The following is a 17,855-nucleotide window of genomic DNA, read 5'->3' as shown; positions in this document are numbered from 1 at the left end:
CGTTCATGCATCATATTATTCTCGTCTGGATGGGCTCATTCCCGGCCCAATTGAAGTGAGTGGGCTGGGACCTTGAAGCTATGATCAGGCCGGGAATCACATAAGGATTTCAGTTAAATTTTGAACAAAATTATAAAATTTCCCCGTAGCAACCCCCTTGAAATTAAACCATAGGTTATATTCTTGCATATGCCTTGCCCTTTTTTCTTTTGCCAGTACTACTTGGGTAACTGGTCAACCGATCCCCTGAAGAGTGCTGTGTTGCAAATAGACCATGCAATTTCATTCACTCTTGTTTTTACACATCGTTAGTTATCCTAGTAATAAACTGCCACGCATAGCACGGAATTTTGTAATTCCGGCCATCTGCAATAGCTGTCTCACAATGGCTAGTTGGGTACAGAAAGTAACTAACGTTTACCCTCGCCCACAAGAAATTGCTTGCCCACTCAAATCGAAGAGAAGTCGGTATCAAAAAAAGAAGGAGAAGAAGAAGAAGATAAGTACCACCAGCAGGATAATGCTCAGCTTCCCACAAATGATATTTTCCTCTTCTGCCCACGAAATTTACCGTGGTAACTGTGAGTACGTAGCTGGTTGTAGCTTATAAGAAAGAGGAGAGCCACCGTGTTATTACACGCGGCTAGTCCGCTTGTTCAAGTGCAACCGCCCGGCCTGCTCATCTAGCCAGCCTCCCGCTCAGTTCCGCGCACCCAGCAAGCATGCCCAGCTGCGGCCGCAAGCCACCGCCGGAGAGAGCCTCCGGGAACTGGAGCGACGGCGAGACGTCCACCCTCATCGACGCGTGGGGCCCGGCCCACCTGCGCCGCCACCCGCGCCACCTCCTCCTCAATGACTGGCGCGCCGCGGCCAGCGCCGTGAACGCTCACCGCGCCACCGCGGGGCGCCGCTTCAACCGCACCCGCCTCCAGTGCCAGACCCGCGTCCGCACCCTGAAGAAGCGGTACAAGGAGGAGCTCTCGAGGCAGCCGCCGTCGAGGTGGCCCCACCTCCGCCAGCTCCACCCTTTCCTGGCCAGCGCTGACGGCCCGCCACCGGGCTTCCCGGCCGCGACCAGGGCTCCGGCGCCCGCCGTCAAGCAGGAGGTGGAGGAGGAGGTGGGCGGAAGCGTTGGGTTGGCGGCGAGCTGGACGGTCCCGAGGAGGCCGAGGAATGGGGCCGCGAGGAGTAGTAGCTCGGGGTTCTGCCCGGGGGCGGTGGTGACGAAGCTGGCGGATGTGTACGAGCGCGTGGAGATGGCAAGGATCGGCGCCGGGAACCTGAAGATGGAGATGGAGGCGCAGCGGGCCATGCTGGACGCCGTGAAGGTGGAGCAGCAGTGGAAGATGGAGAACGCGTAGTGGAACCCATGTACTGGAATTTGAGTAGCACTAACACGTACTGCCTCTGAAGATGAGGTGAGATGACCATGATGGATGGTGTGTAGTGTACTGAGAGTAGTTTGGCTATTTAGGTTCTGCTTAGTGCTCAGTGGTGTGTCTGTAGTTTACTTTACCGTGGTGTACTCGACAGCAATTAACGTTAGTTGTAATATACGGTTTCCAGTTAACTTAACGATGCCGTTCTTTTAGAAATGGAAAAGGTTCCGCCCGTCTGCCGCGCCCCGGCGGGCGGCGACGCAACCAACAACGAGACCCCGCCCCGGCACCGTGACGCGCCCCGGCGATCGGTGACGGCTCGCGTCCCACGGGCCAAGGTGACAAGCGTTCCAGCCGCGCGCGCGCGCTGGCATAGCCGAGCGAACGGGCACGGGACCGCACCGCAACACGGCACCAAAACCAACGGAAGCCGACCCAGCCCGATCGTTCGTTCGACCGAGCGAGCAAAGCCTCCAGCGTGACCGCGCCGCACCCGAGCCCCCCACTCACCCACACCCTGCGTCGCGTCGCACCGTGCCGTGCCGCGGATGCACGCCCCATTCCACGCACCCCACGTATATATATACACACGCGTCCGACGTAACCACACAATGACACAATCCAGGGTGGGCCGGGGGCGCGACGCCACCGACCGATCGATCGATCGGGCTCGGGCAGGAGCACAAGCATCACACGCCCCTCACGGCCGCACCCACCCCGGGCAGACTCCGCCTCGCCTCCCTCTCGAGCCAGCCTCTGCCTCTCCCTCCGTCGACCCGCCCGCCCGCCCGATGTCGTCGACGCGCCGCCGCCCGCTGCCACCGCCGCCGGCGTGGACGCCCGAGCCGTGGAGCGACGGGGAGACGTCGGCGCTGCTCGACGCCTGGGGCCCGCGCCACCTCCGCGCCCGCGGCGGCGCGCTCCGCCCCGCCGACTGGCGGGCCTGCGCCGCCGCCGTCACCTCCCGCCGCGCCGCCGACGGCCGCGCGCCGCGCACCGTCGACCAGTGCAAGAACCGCGTCGACTACCTCAAGAAGCGCCTCAGGGCCGAGCGCGCCAGGCCCAAGGGGGGCCCGCCGCCGCCGCCGCCGGTGTCCGGGTGGCTCGACCGCCTCCGCGCGCTGCTGCACCTCGCGCCCTCCGCTCCTCCCGGGTTCGCGCACCGTCCCGCCGGCGCCACGACGACGGCGAAGGTCAAGGAGGAGGACGAGAACGACGACGACCACCACCACCAGAAGGCGAGCGGCGGGGCTCCTCTGCCCCGCGACTGGCCGCCGGTGCCGAAGCGCCCGAGGACGGCGGTGTCGCTGTCGCCGTTGAGCGCCGCCTCGGGGGAGCACCCCGAAGGCGGCGGGAGGAGCTGCGTGGGCCCGGAAGTGGCGGCGGCTCTGGACAGGCTTGCCGGGACGTACGAGCGGGTGGAGGCGGCGAAGCAGAGGGAAGCCACGCGGTTGGAGGAGCGCCGCCTCGAGGCGATGCGCGATCTCGAGATCGAGCGTATGCGCCTCCTCGTCGACGTCGCCGTCACCTCCTCCGTCGGTGTCGACGGCGCCGCCGCCGCCGCAACGGCCGGCGGCGACTTCTAGTTGGTGAGTCCTGATCTTTGTTTTGGTTTAACGCGTGCTTTGCGTTAGCAGAGCATGTCACCAGGTGTTTATTGCACAATTCGTGTTCGATAATTGTTGGTTAGTGTTGGAATTGAGAGGCGGCATGGCTAGAAATTTCATTCGTTGAGAGAACAGAGAAGACCAACTAACGCATGATCAGGAGATGATTCAATTCGGCTAGACATCCTTTATTTCCAGAAAGGAACGAATGCCTTGAATTGGTTTCGGGATCACTTTTTTTTTTTTTGAAAGATGGGGTCGCTTGGTATGTAGGATTTCAAACGGGAGATACTGGTATTTTCTGGCGCAACTAATCATTGTGCTGATCATTGTGCAAAGTTTGCCCCCACTTAAATGTGCTGTTGCACCTCTTGACAGCAGAGTACAAATTACAGAATTCATATTTCTATGAGTGCTTATTGTTGTTCAGAAGTAATGGTGTGTTTATTGTGTAGACGCATGAGAAGTCATTCATGTCTGACCGTTCAATCATTCAGATGATACAATTCCCTGATATCTTTGTGTTCTCTTTTGCAGAAGAGAAGCTAGGATAATAGGCTGGCCAAGGTAAGCACAACCCAGCAGATTCCAGCCTATTTTTTCTGCCAAAGAGCCGATCGCATCATGGAGATAGGAGGCACTTGATGTGATGCCCTTATGGAAAGTTAAATCGGTTTAGGTTACATGACAAGCTTAGCCAGATATAGGATAGCACATGGTGAGATTTTTTAGTTCACTGATTATTGCAGGTTTGCATCAACTGAGAAAAGAGGGAGAGAGGCTTAATAGCCTGAAAAGTATCTGTGTTATTGTTAGCGATTCAGGCTTCACTTTGGTAAACTGCTAGTACTGTAATCCCTCTTGGTTTAACAGCTGCCCGGCTGCTCAGTTGCGGAATCATCCAGTACATATGTATCTTTGGGGTACTTTATCTGATGCTAGCTAGTATGCTACTCCTACTTCCTATGTCTATGGAATCATGGTCCTCGGTCTTTATTCATCACTCTGCTAATGATTGCCAACGTGCTTCTTGGCGCAGCAGTGGTGCCTGTCAGCATGTGTACTTGCCCTGCCATCATACTCACTCATCACTCCAATGATTGGCAGAAGCTGACGGGCGTTAAAGCTTCCCAGCTTTTGTTTGGCCAGGTAAAAAGAAGGCGGCGGCGGCACAGCGCTGTAAGATCGATCAGAAACAGATATAACAGCTGATGCAGGTTGCTTCAGAATTTATGTTATACGGAGGGTTTTTGCATTTCAGTTTCGTTTACAAAACATCGAGGATTTGAAGTTTGAACTGTGCCACAAGCCTACACGACGCACGTGGGCAAACGAACGGAAACTCCTCGCCGCCGCCGTCAACCACCATTTCCGCCATGCCTGCCGTCCTTCATCGCCGCTCGCGCCGCCGGGCAGCCCGGGCTAGCTAACCCAGGCAACCACCAACGCGCAGGCTCCGCCGGACTAGCCCAGCGCCGCCGCTCGCGCGCGGTCACTCGAGGCGCGCGCCCGAACAGCTTTGGCAGGCGTCAGCCAACGGCCAACCAGAGCACCACGCCTAACATGGTCGCACGACGGCGTCCGCGGGGCAAGCACACCCAACCCAAATGCCACCGAGGGCGCAAATCCGCGGCGCGGGGTGATCGCACTTCGCACGGGAACGTGCAGGAAATTGGAAACCATGGCCGCGTTCCGTCGCCCAGTTCGAAGGACCCGTCGGTCACTCGGCCGGCGGGGAACCCGGTCACGCCATGCTCGACGCCCCCGGGGTTGTGTCACGCTCGCTCGTAGCGCGGCATGCTGGCATTGATCCGTGCTCTGCGCCTCTGCCTGCGGGAAGCTGTGGCTCGCATCACGGGCCTCACGCGCGCCGCGTGCCACGTGATGCGCAGGTGGTTTTCTGTACGCGGGCCTCAGACTCGATGGGCTGGCCTGTCATGAACTGGGCTCCAGAAACTGCGCGATCGAAACCCACCCACCCAGGCCACTTCTCTAAACTGGTCCACTTTAAACGTGGGCCGAGCGAGAAACTTAGAGGTACGCCCCACGCCCTGAAATCCGGGTCCATGCAGCATTTTTTTTTCCTTTTATTGTGGGATCAAGAGCATACGGAGTACACGCACTAGTAGTCTAGTACACACTGTCTGCTTAGTGCTAAAGTGGAGTTTGTAGCTTTTGTACCTCTTTATTTCTTTCTTTTCTCCGCGAAGCCGTATGGCGCCCATGACTCGTGATCATGCGCACCCGTGGTACAGTGCACTTGAACGTTCCAAGTTCGGTCGCGCTCTTCCTGGTCGGCTGCGTGGCCGCACAGCAGGTCGACACGGCACCACGTCCCCCGTCCACTTGGTTGACGAGACAACGCACCTAGCTCCTGTGCTGGCATTATGACATCGGCGATCCCAAGGATAAAGGAAAGCAGTGCCACGAGCACAAGGATCCAAACTCTCCATGCACGTCCATATCCCAGGGAGTGTCCTCCCAAAATTCATTTCCCTATCCTTTTTTTCTTTTTTTTAAATACCTATCTTTTTCCTATCAAGAGAAGGAAAAAAAACGCACGATGTGTCGACGTTAACCTATCTGTAGCGTCAGATAAGCAGGGGCTCTTCCGAAAGGTCCGAGGTCGACTTGGAGGCATGCTCTCTCTGCTTTGTCGCGACGCGCCGGTAGCGGTCTAGCGGATCGCTGCCGAGATCAGAGCGGGGAGGCGGGATTAAGCACGTGGGGCCCGCCTCCCCCCGTCGCGCACAGGCACATCCATCATGGTGGCGGGGGGTTAATTAAGCCTAACAGTATCTAATGACCCCACAGAGGTGGCTCGCCCACACGCTAATCCCACCGCCACCCCAGCTGCTGCATGCCATCTCTATCTGCCCTTCCCTCGCCTATCATTAGGCGATCACTTCACCAGCAGTCGCCCATGATTGCTCCACACGTACGTCCAATCCCTTCGCCCGGCACCGGCGGGGCCCGCGCGACTCGCTCCATATCGTGACCCCCCAATTATCTTAAGCGAGGCTGAACAGTGCGACGCCCAACTTACAACAACATTCCCTCCTCTAGCCTTAACTCTCTCTATTCATTACTTTTACCATTTTATTAACATTGTGGAGATTATCATTTTACAAAACATCTGCAAGAAAAATACAAGTAGATAATGTGGAACCCTGGGGAGGTGAGGGATACCATCACCTTCTTCTTAACAAAAAGAGGGAGAGAGAAAAGGAAATGAGGATAAGAAATCTTCATCCAATAAAGCATATAGTATCTTATGCCTTTAAAGTCCCGTGAATACCTTTTTGTGAAGATTTTCATTTTGATACACTAAGAACATCGGCGTGGTTAGAAGATAAATAATTTGAGCAGTGATTTTAATTTCAAATGCAGTTGCATGATAGCACATGCCCTGATGTTTGATGTATAGTTAGGCAACCCCTGATTGCCTTGTTAACTACAGACAGGAAACACATTCACATGATAGTCAGTTGTACAAGTGTGATAAGCGGAAGTTGATGGACTTTAGGTCGTGTTTGGCGGAGCTCCCAAGCTGATGATTCCTTGCTGATTCTGTGAAATGATTCGCTGAAATAAAGTAAGAGGCTGGGAGCTGGAAAAAAAGTAGCTTCGAAGTGATTCTTCATCCTTATTTAAAAATTTATGTTAGAGAATCAAAGAGGATCACTTTCATCCACAGAATCAATTCTCTCAAAAATCAGCTTCCATAGAGAATTATAATTAGATGGAGCTCTATCAAACAGGTATTTTTCTTTGGTTCCTAGGCTGGATAATGCTCATAATGTGAATATATAGTTATAAACGATACAAGGAAGAGGGATCTATGCAGTATGTGATGGTGTAGCTTTACGGCTCCACACCATCATCAACATGTTAACCTCAGTTTCTGCACATTTTTTTTTGACCCTGCAGGCTTTGTAAAATGCAAAGCAGAATCACCTCGTTTCCTGCTGTAGTGCTGTCCCTCCCCAGGGAAAGAGGTCCATTTCAAGCGAAATCCCACGGTTACAGCAGCACGGAAGAAAAAAAACGACTAAAATTTCCGAAAGGGAAATTCCTGCAGAAGAGGGTGGTGCCGTGGTGGCAGCTACGGACCTCCGCCTTCCTCGGTGTCCTTCCCCTCCGTCCCCAACGAAGCGCCTCGTCCCCCCCGCGCGCCCGGCCTTCTCCCCGCCGCCCCCCCGCAACCAGCGGCATTAACAGGTCTCGCCCGGGCGCACGGCGGGGACGTGCGGCCGCGCGGGAGGGCGGAGGCGACGCGCGCGCGCACCAGCCGTTCCGCCGGGAACTCCCGCTCCGGCACGATCGTCGCCGTGCGGCAGGCTTGCCGGCCAAAGGCACGCGCGAGCGCCGACGGGAAGACCATGACCAATAACTTCCTCACGACGATAAAGAGCCTCAAGCTGATCGAGGGTTGCAAGGCCGCGCAATTATATGCCTTGAGCTCCGTCGGGGCGTCGGCGTCCACGTCCGGCTCAGGGGATGCTGCCGGCGGGAGCGGCAGGCCCCAGCCCCAACCCCCGCCACCGCCCAAGACCGTATCGATGAGGTCGGGCTCGCTCTACTACCCGCACGCGGCGCCGTCCACGTCGGGGGCCTTCGCGCCCGAGCACCACCTGCCGTGCGGCCTCCCGGTGGCCGACGCGCTCGAGCCGGCCCTCGACGCCTGCCTGCGCCCCGTCGACCACGTCGGCGCGCTCGCCGCGTCGTACCGGCGGGTCTCGGCCGCCGCCGCGGGGGGCGGCGACGACGACCTCTGCGACTCGTACCTGGAGCAGCACGCTCTGTTCCAGTCGGTCGGCGACGCGCGGCTGCTCCGGCGGGCGCTGCGGGCCGCGCGCGTCCACGCGGACGACCCGCACCGCCGCGCCGTGCTCGCCGCGTGGCTCCGGTACGAGCGCCGCGAGGACGAGCTCGACCCGGCGCCGCCGCCGCTCGCGCCCTGCACCGCCACGACGCCGCTGCTCGAGTGCCCGCGCGCCGCGCTCTTCGCCACCGCGTCCGCCGGCGTGGACCCGGTCTGCCCGTGCCGCCGCCCACCGCCTCCTCCCGCCACCCCTCCGCCCCACCGCCTGAGGCGCAACGCGTCCGAGATGAGCGAGGAGGAGGAGCCGGAGACCAACGACCTGTGGTTCGTCATCGGCGAGGAGGAGGTGGCGTGCGAGCGCTCGTGCATCGCCGCGCTCTCCAAGCCGCTCAACACGCTCCTCTACGGCGGGTTCGCCGAGGCGCACCGCGACCGGATCGACTTCTCCCGCGACGGCATCACGCCGCGCGGCATGCGCGCCGTCGCCGCCTACAGCCGCCACGGCCGCGTCGATGACTTCCCGCCCGACATCATATCCCAGCTCCTCGCCTTCGCCAACAAGTTCTGCTGCGACGGCCTCAAGGCGGCCTGCGACAACAAGCTCGCGGCCATGGTGCGCGGCGTCGACGACGCCCACTCCCTCGTCGACGTCGGCCTCGAGGAGGCCTCCCACCTCCTCGTCGCCTCCTGCCTCCAGGCCTTCCTGCGGGAGCTCCCCAAGTCTCTCACCAACCCGGACATCGCGCGCCTGCTCTGCAGCCCGGAAGGCCGGGAGCGCCTCGACATCGCCGGTAACGCGTCCTTCGCGCTCTACTACTTCCTCTCTCACGTCGCCATGGAGCAGGACATGAAGTCGAACACCACGGTGATGCTGCTGGAGAGGCTGAACGAGTGCGCGGAGCTCCCATGGCAGAAGCAGCTGGCGCTGCACCAGCTCGGGTGCGTCATGCTGGAGCGCGGCGAGTTCGAGGACGCGCAGGAGTGGTTCGAGGCCGCCGTCGCCGAGGGCCACGTTTACTCGCTCGCCGGTGAGGCGCGCGCCAAGTACAAGCGCGGGCACAAATACGCCGCGTACAAGCTCATGAACAGCGTCGTCGGCGACTACGACGAGCCCGCCGGGTGGATGTACCAGGAGCGCTCGCTCTACTGTGTCGGCAAGGAGAAGCTGGCCGATCTCCAGTCGGCGACGGAGCTCGACCCGACGATGACATTCCCGTACAAGTACCGAGCTTGCGCGTTGCTGGAGGAGGACAATGCGGCGTCGGCGATCGCCGAGATCAGCAAGGTGATCGGGTTCAAGATGGCGACGGATTGCCTCGAGCTCCGGGCGTGGTTCTACCTTGCGATGGAGGAGTACGAGCTGGCCGTGCAGGATGTGAGGGCGATACTGACGTTGGATCCGACCTACATGATGTTCCATGGGAGGATGCACGGGGAGCAGCTGATCGAGCTGCTCCGGGGGCAGGTGCAGCAGTGGGATATGGCGGATTGCTGGATGCAGCTGTATGATCGGTGGTCGGCGGTGGATGACATCGGCTCCCTAGCAGTTGTGCAGCAGATGCTCGCCAGGGAACCCGGGAACGGCAGCTTGCGGTTTCGACAGTCACTACTCCTGCTAAGGTACATATCTGCATCTATTGCTCTCTCTTCTTTCATGTGCTGACTGCTGAGACCACATTTTCCCCCCCAAACTTCTGGTTCATGTGAAATGTTTAGTAAATCCAAAAATCGACGAGGGCCAACATTTACAATTCTGGAAAGAACTTTGCATTTATAATTGTCTGCTACATTGTTCATCAGCTTGCTTTATAGAAACAAGGGAGAGATTTATCTGTTGTTTTCCGGATCCATAGGCTTAACTTTTTCGTTGTGATCTTGCACATTGTAGGCTAAACTGTCAGAAGGCGGCCATGCGTAGTTTGCGATATGCACGGAACAGTTCACTCCACGAGCACGAGAGACTTGTATACGAAGGATGGATCCTATACGACAGTGGACATCGGGATGAAGCACTAGCCAAGGCCGAGCAGTCAATTAGCCTTCAGAGATCATTCGAGGCCTTCTTCCTGAAGGCCTACGCTCTAGGAGATTCCAGCATGGACACGGAATCCTCACTCTCCGTCGTGCAGCTCCTGGAGCACGCCAACAGCTGTGCTTCCGACAACCTCCGGAAGGGCCAAGTAAGAATTTCTCCTGACCATTTCCATGGCCTCTGCTCGCTAACCGTCTCTGCTCACAGCTCACGTTCTTCATCAGGCGTACAACAACATGGGAAGCATCTACGTGGACTGCGACATGCTGGACGAGGCCGCCGAGTGCTACGGCATCGCGCTGAACATCAAGCACACGCGGGCGCATCAGGGCCTGGCGCGCGTCCATTACCTGAAGAACAGGAAGCAGGCCGCGTTCGACGAGATGACCAAGCTCGTGCGGATAGCCACCAGCAGCGCGTCGGCGTACGAGAAACGGTCGGAGTACGGCGAGCGCGACGCCGCCATGTGCGACCTGAACACGGCGACGCTGCTGGACCCTACGAGGACCTATCCTTACAGATACAGATCAGCCGGTGAGTCCAAAATCCAAATCGGCATGGGATTCTTGTACTGTTCATGCCTTAAGTAATGCAAGCTACACTTTTGTGATTTTTTTGTGTCTGTGTTTCATCAAATCATGTGGGTTAAGAATGTTCGATTTGATGAGCGCAGTAATTTTGCCTTCTTTTTTTTCGTTCTCACAGTTCTGATGGACGAGAACAAGGAGGAGGAGGCGATCGCGGAGCTGTCGGGAGCCATAGCTTTCAAGCCGGACCTGCAGCTGCTCCACCTCCGCGCGGCGTTCTTCGACTCGATGGGCGACAGCGCGAGCACCCTGCGGGACTGCGAGGCGGCGCTCTGCCTGGACCCGACCCACGGCGACACCCTGGAGCTCTACAGCAAAGCCTCCGCCAGGCCCGAACCGGAGAGCTAGCCAGCCAGCTCGCAGGCCGGCCGGCCGGCCGGCCGGCCGCCGCCCTCCTCGTCGTCGTCGACTCAGCTGCGATTTTTTCGAGGCAGAATGATGAGACGATCCCTTTCTCTACTCTCCCGGGGTGGAAGCAGACGAGAAGCACAGAAGATCGGCGAGGCATGGGCGCCTGAACATACGCGCATGTCGGCATGTGTAAAGATTATATACAAGAAGGCTTAGTGCTGTTAGTAGTCAGGAGGCACCGCAGGAGGTTGTCGAGCACGTGTTGCTTTAAGGTAGAGTGTGCAGGTGGGGCAAGAGACATGCGTCTCGTGTGTGCATCCAAGGTTGAAGACGACCGGCAGCTCCAGAAGGGAGGAAGAAAAAAGGCTGAAGAGAGACAGAGACCAGCGAGCCCAAGCTGTCCTTCGGAGTTCAGACAGGCGGCATGATCGCTCTCGTTTTCTTCCCCCCTTTTGTTTATGCCTTGTGATGTGCATTTGGAGGCACGACTGATCACAAAGAATTCGAGTTTTTAAAGTAATGCAGCGAAGGCGAAGATTCTCTCTACTTTTATTTCTGTAGCGGGTGTTCTCTGAGCTGTGGTTCCGTCGTGCCTCCAGCTAAGGAGCCCATGAAATATGCATTGCGTTTCTTGGTTGCTTCCCTTTGGGTAAGGCTCGGTATGGTCGTGCTCACAACTACACCGAATGTTCTTCCGTTCGAAATACTAAGTTCATCGATCCGTCCTTCCACACAGGCTAATAATTTTAAAAATTATATTTATTCTGATAATTAAACTTATTTATCTGCTATTCTTTTAGTTATTTAATATTTTTACAGTACTCAAGTTTTGATTGATTTTAATTCATACCTTTTTACCTTACAATTACAACGCACCTCCGTACATTGTGTTTAACTTGAAATCAATATTTTTCATGATTTCCTTCCACACATGTATAAATGGTCTACATGGCGATACACATCATGCATATATACCTGAACTTTGTAGTTCTATATTAACAACAATAGAAATAGTTATTTTAAAATCATATCTTTGTTTATTTTTGGTACAATGAACATGCATATAATTAGATTAAAATTTTGATAGTTACTTTAGATAATTTTTAATAATAACATACATGGGTAATTTAGATACAAATTTAGAAAGATATTTTAAGTTATTTTTATAATGATATGTATGGATAATTTAGATATATAGATTATGGGTTACTGTAAATTATTTTTTATAATGCGTCGGTGGGTAATTTAGATGTTGGTTTAGATTTTATTATATTTTTTAAAAAATTACCTGCATATACCATTATAATATTTTCATAATAATAGTGGTGGGTAATTTTTAGAAAATATAATAGACCAATGGCTATGGTTATTAGAGTCTACATGACTGATCCTGATATGTTTTTCAATTTTGTGAGAATTTTCTAACGTGTCTTGTGAAAATTAATATGTGGTCTACAATTTTTTTAAAAAATAAGAGCAGATAGCTTGCTATCAAAATATTTACCTTGGGATCTCTCTCATTTGTTAAATATGCTAACACAATACTTATATAGATATATAATTATTATCTTCAACCAATTATCATATACTTTAGTTAGTAATTACTCTACGATATTTTCATCCACATTTAGAATCTTTCTTTCTTTTCACTTTGCATTGCAGGTATACGCTTGAATTTGTTTAATGGAATCCAAATTTGAGCTGTATTTTAACATGAAAATATATATTCCCATCACTTTCTCAATATATTTATAAATGGTGACGCGTATCATGTGTATATATCTTAATTATTATTTTCTATATTAATAGTATAAGAATAGGAAATTTGAAATCATATATTGATGTACCTCTAGGTATATTTTTAATGAAGGTGATTTTAATTCAAATTTTTAATAATGGCATATGTGAGTGATTTAGATACAATTATTTTTTATAATATTAGTGGTGGGCAATTTAGATGCAAATTTAAGGTGTTATTTTAAATTATTTTTTATAATGGCATAGGTGTGTAATTTAAATGAAGATTAGGGGATTATTTTAATTTATTTTATATAATGGTAGAGGTGAGTAATTTAGATATAGATTTAGGGTTACTTTAGACTATTTTCATAATAGCATAAGTGGGTAATTTTTTAGAAAATATAATAGATTCAATGGCTATGATGGTTGAGTCTATCGAATTGATGGCAAGATGTTTTGCTTTTTTTAGAGAATTTTTAGAATTTTTCTTCTTCTTTTTTTTATGTTCACGCCAATCAGCAGTAATAGTAAGATAAGATAAGATGGACAGCGCGTATCGCCTTATCTGTGATCGAGCTGATTCGTTGCATAAATGCTGGATTAAAGCGTTCATCAATCATTACTAGGCCCACGAGACAAGCGGTTAATCAGGCCCATGATAGAGATGAGGCCTGTTCGTTTATAATCCGGCCCACTAGACCGGGCAACGACATGCGATGCTGTCTGTTTAGTCCCATACCGCTGAGCTCTGGCAATCATCTCAGCCGGACGCTCTTAAAATAGCGACCGAGCCGGCCATGCATTGGAGCTGCGTGGTGAGCACAAAGCGAACTATTCTTTCGCCTTTTACTAAAGAATACCGTGTGCTCGCCACAACAAGCAGCATACGCCAATTTTTGGAGGGATCCCTTCTCTTTGTGAGAGGCGTCCCACAATACCAAAGACAAAACGTTACTGTTTGTTTCGATTTGGGCTTTAAATTTAGCGTTAGCAATTTTCAGTCCTGAATGTTGGAATAGGAATTACAGGGAATTGGCATCTTCAGTCTCAGAAGACTGTCAGTAGAACAGGTCAACTCTGGTATGAATTGCCTGAAAATCTAAAAACAAACCACGCGCCCTTTTCTATTTCTCAAGTTGGCTGTAATGCCTGTTACATTGTTAATCTTCTTTACATGTACAATACCACTCCCTATGCAATTTTGCACACAGAACAAATTCTCAACCACCCTCTACCTAATCAAGTCCACGAAACAAGATTAGCAGCAACCAACAGATTAAAGAATATCATCTGGCTGGCCGCCAACTTCAGGTCTCAGAAGACATGATCTCAAGCTCCGCCCACCACAGCGGCGACACCTTCGGAGTCGCTCCGTCAGGCCCCAACGCAGTGATCTCTCTCATCCGAGCTGCAACCTCTGCCATCCGTGGTCTCTTCTTTGGATCTGGATCAATGCAGGACCTTACAACCTCGCAAAGCGCACGCGCAGCGTCTTCGGGGAAGGAACCCATGCTGGGGTCAATCAGCTCCTCAAGACGCATCTGGCCGTCGAAGTAGCGTGAAGCCCAGTGTTCAAGTGGCCCATCCACCTCAGAATGGGGAGCTCGTCCGGTCAATATTTCCAGCAGCACTATGCCATACTTGCGCACAACACTTTCCAGGTCCGATGATGATGTGAGGTTGTCGTTGGTTGAATTATGTCCCTTTGCATCATTCCAAAATTCAAGATCTGAGACTTTTGCAGCAAAGTCATCCGTAAGGTATATCGTAGTAGAGTCGAAATTCCTAGGCACAACTGGTGTTTTCAGCTGATGCATGTGCTCAAGACAGTAAGCAATGCCCATGGATATCCTGAGCCGTGCCATCCAGTCAAGCTTCTCTGCTTCCCTGACTGCAATGCAATCACGATGACAATGTCAAACGTTGACACATTATAATATTTTTCTCAATCATGCAGACTGAAGAGAACAGATTTTTGACAGAAGGAATTGATAGATTCATGACAAAAATTAACAATGCACTTACTGTGGAGATGCTCAAAAAGTGTCCCATTTGGAGCATATTCAAATACCATCACTCTGGTAAATGGATGCTCTTCCTCGCAGTAGCCAAGCAAATTCATAAAATTCTTGTGGCTTACTTTGGACAAACTTGTGATCTGAAACATTTATCATTTGAATCAAATAAAAAGTGAAGCAAAGTGACACTTATACAGACTCGATAAACTGTAAAATGCTACCTTCTTCCTGTACTGTGATTCATTTTCTTTCGACCAATCCTTAGCAGATGTTACCAAGCTTGAGGCCACTGCAATTTCAACTCCACTGGACAAGGTCCCCTTGTACAGCATGCAGCTAGAGGTAGAACCAATTATATTGCTGAAATCCTCACATGCTGTTTCCAGCTCTGACCGTTGCAATGAAGGTACACCTAGAAATATGATTACATTATTATGATGTAAAATTAGAATAGTTCCCCAGATATGGTATGTACATAGGTAGGGGAACAAACATACCAGTTACAAAGGCTTTCTGCAATTGACCACTGAGACCTGTCGCCCATGGCCTCACAGTTCCCATTTTCTTAGCTCGGAAGCAGAGAACACTGGCTGCTGATACCAGAATGAAAACAGCAATCCCTGCTGCAACCAAACCATAGGTTGTCCAGGAATGTTTATGCGAAGAATGAACTGGAGTTTCAACTGAACGATCGTGTTCGTCCGGCTTAGTTGTAGGCCTAGACCTGTCCAAATGTGGAGGGGCTGCAGTTGGATGATGGTGTGAAGGAGATTGGCGTGGCATGGATCCTGAAGCATGTGGTGATGTAGAAGGTGAGCTTTCTGGTGGGGATATGAATGGTGACGGTGATGGAGCAGACGTTGGTGCTGCTGCTGGCGTTGGAGCTCTTTTACGAGATCTGCTCTTGTGTGAGAAAGTCCTTGCATGTGGGAGATGAAATAGGCTATCTTCGTTTCCATCTCCAATCTGCAACAGCCTTCTGGAATTCCTAGAGAAAGAATAGTCAAATTTACCCTGATTATTGATTCTGTTTTAAATTGAAAATAATAGACCCGATTCTTGTTTTTTGACCTAGCTATCCATCACTCTGTGACTTAACTCCAGAGCTTTCTAAAATGAATAAATGTGCCTCAAAATAATGCTTACTGATGCATGCATACTAGAAAAATTTGCCACTAGTTCAGTACAAAGAAAGCCACGAGCAAATTCTGTTTTTCAAACAAAGAGAAAAAGATTCAACAACTCCAATTCTTACAAGAAATTAAAGTCACCACTACACACACCACAATAAAAACTGCTCGTACATACTAACGCATGGTTAACACCAATTAGTCCAGTGCCCTGTACAAGCGCACATGATGATGGCCATCTTAAAGGGCAAAAAAAAACAAATTCACAACTTTTTGCCATTTACCAGCCATGTATGAAAACAGGCTAATGCTAAAAGCATCCATGCCTCTAATCTTCAACTCCAATCCCCCTAAAGCTACATATTCTGGAATCTGGATGTCAGAAAAATGATGGCACCCATTTCTAGCAAGCCATAAAGTGAAGATCTAATTCCAAGAATCTGAGCACGCTCACCTAGGACTAACGGAAGCTCCATTGCTCTCCGGGCCAACTCCGAGGCCTCCAATCCCTGCAGCAAACCAACAAGGCGAACACCATAAACCCAAATGCACACCCACCAGCTACTCTGACAAATCGAAAATCCAAAAAGAAACCTGCACTCCCGAGCGGAGAAGAAGCGGCGAGCAAGAAGAACACTTGGAGCAGCAGCCTCGGTGACCGCCGCCGCTCCATTACTTGCACACTGAACCGCAGCACGAGCCGGGACGAGAAGCCCGGTGGCACGGATTGGAGGGAACCCGAGGACGCGAGGCTGAGGCGGTGGTCACGGGAGGAGAGGAGGGGGTGCGCGTTTGGGAGGGAACGCGCAGTCGGTTGGGCGAAGGCCTGAAAGGGCGGTGGAGGCGGCAAAAGTAGCCAGCCGGAGGTGGTGGAGGCGAGAGGGAAAGGAGGCAGCACGAAGGCGACCACACAACTAAGGGGGGCTCTTTCGGAATTCTTTTTATTTTTTAGAAAAGAAAATGTTTGTGGTTGTTGGTGTAATCATTTCGTACTTATGAAATCCTAGGTTAATTTAGGGAGAAATTTTAAAATAATTGGAATAGCTAGCTAATCATTTCATAACGACATGTCTCCACCTTGTGTCTTGAAATTTTGGCATCCATGGATTATTGGAACGGTTGTTGTATGTTTGACACACATAGGAGTATATAATATCCCCACCTTAATGGCAGCATTCTAGATTTCTTTCCCCCCTCAATTTCAATAGGAAAATGGGATTGTCACAATGTTATTTTACATCTTATTATTGCATCCTAGTGGCATGGGTATCCCTAGTTTCATGCTATTGTGTTGTTGATCCTAATTATCAAGTGTCATGACACTGAATCAAACACACGCCCTAAAAGACTAGAGTTGTAGCGTGGCAAGGTTAACATCTAACCCTATGCCTTGGTAGCCTATCTGCGGTGCACCCTTGACCCTTCCGAGGTCTGCACCAAGTAGCTGCGCCTCTGCCAAGGTGCCTGTCCAGAATTAGAGGCGTCACGTGAAGCAAGGCACGGGACGCCGCTGTCGCCATAAACCCTCCCCCTGATCGCAGACGAGGCCGACGCCTCAACCAGTTGACCGCGACCGGCAAACCGCACCAGCCGCAGCGCCGCATCCGACGGAAAAAGAACCCTCGATTCACCGAGGACCCACGTGACACGATAAGCTAGCTGCTAGCGAGCACATACCGTAGCAGCCAGCTAGTATCCTCGGGCGCTCATCGATCAGTTCGCGGTCAATGGCGATCCCAAACGGTGAAACGGGCAAAGGCGTGGACTAAACAAAGGTAGGTGACATCGTTATCCTGATTCCCAAGTGAATCGGGCGCTCATCACGTTGTCCCCGACCGTTGCCGATCAAGCATCGGCCGGCCTCGGCCAAGCGACGAGGATATACACAAACGTCTACTTGGGCGCAGGATTACAATAGGGCTGGTGGCTTCCCGTGCCCGGCGGCGGCGGCGACCAGATTCCCGTGCGGCCGTGCACAGCACAGGTGGTGGCGAGGTGCCGGGTCGTTTCGATCTGACGCTGGCGCGTGGCCTTTCGCCAGGGAGGGATCGAGGCCGTGCGGCGACAGGAAAGTGACGGTGGAGGGTGCGGCGACGGGGACGCGCGGCCGTGCGACAGCGACGGGCACGGGAGGGGAAGGGAAGCCCTCGCGCGCGCTGGCCGAGCGATCTGGTTGGTCTCGGTCA

General features: G+C 52.3%; 4 protein-coding genes across 5 annotated transcripts; 3 read left to right on the top strand and 1 right to left on the bottom strand.

Annotated features, from left to right (window-relative positions):
• Positions 1-722: 722 nt before the first annotated feature.
• On the top strand, positions 723-1,361 carry LOC105913496 (trihelix transcription factor ASIL1). The gene has a single exon (XM_012849137.2). The coding sequence runs from the start codon at positions 723-725 to the stop codon at positions 1,359-1,361; it is 639 nt and encodes a 212-aa protein (XP_012704591.1).
• A 654-nt stretch (positions 1,362-2,015) lies between these two features.
• On the top strand, positions 2,016-3,986 carry LOC101782026 (trihelix transcription factor ASIL1-like). The gene is made up of 2 exons (XM_012842620.2): positions 2,016-2,968; positions 3,524-3,986. The coding sequence occupies exon 1, from the start codon at positions 2,171-2,173 to the stop codon at positions 2,963-2,965; it is 795 nt and encodes a 264-aa protein (XP_012698074.1). The 5' UTR covers positions 2,016-2,170; the 3' UTR covers positions 2,966-2,968; positions 3,524-3,986.
• Positions 3,987-7,064: 3,078 nt separating this feature from the next.
• LOC101778523 (ethylene-overproduction protein 1) lies at positions 7,065-11,337 on the top strand. The gene is made up of 4 exons (XM_004984811.3): positions 7,065-9,431; positions 9,700-9,991; positions 10,068-10,377; positions 10,549-11,337. The coding sequence occupies exons 1-4, from the start codon at positions 7,369-7,371 to the stop codon at positions 10,776-10,778; spliced, it is 2,895 nt and encodes a 964-aa protein (XP_004984868.3). The 5' UTR covers positions 7,065-7,368; the 3' UTR covers positions 10,779-11,337.
• Positions 11,338-13,619: 2,282 nt separating this feature from the next.
• On the bottom strand, positions 13,620-16,527 carry LOC101778934 (probable inactive receptor-like protein kinase At3g56050). 2 transcript variants are annotated; one of them, XM_012843093.2, is made up of 6 exons: positions 16,264-16,527; positions 16,124-16,178; positions 15,037-15,518; positions 14,761-14,951; positions 14,547-14,679; positions 13,620-14,412 (listed from the first exon to the last, which is right to left on the bottom strand). In XM_012843093.2, exons 1-6 carry the CDS (start codon positions 16,340-16,342, stop codon positions 13,829-13,831), a joined length of 1,524 nt encoding a protein of 507 aa, XP_012698547.1. In that variant the 5' UTR covers positions 16,343-16,527; the 3' UTR covers positions 13,620-13,828. The 2 variants fall into 2 exon arrangements, with proteins under 2 accessions (XP_012698547.1, XP_004984869.1); XM_004984812.3 differs by having other exon boundaries at positions 15,037-15,527; positions 16,264-16,526.
• Positions 16,528-17,855: the final 1,328 nt, after the last annotated feature.

The sequence above is a fragment of the Setaria italica genome, chromosome IX (assembly GCF_000263155.2).
Source record: "Setaria italica strain Yugu1 chromosome IX, Setaria_italica_v2.0, whole genome shotgun sequence".
NCBI classification, from domain to species: Eukaryota; Viridiplantae; Streptophyta; class Magnoliopsida; order Poales; family Poaceae; genus Setaria; species Setaria italica.
The sequence above is the reverse complement of the archived record's forward strand: the minus strand, read 5'-3'. Positions and strand labels throughout refer to the sequence as shown.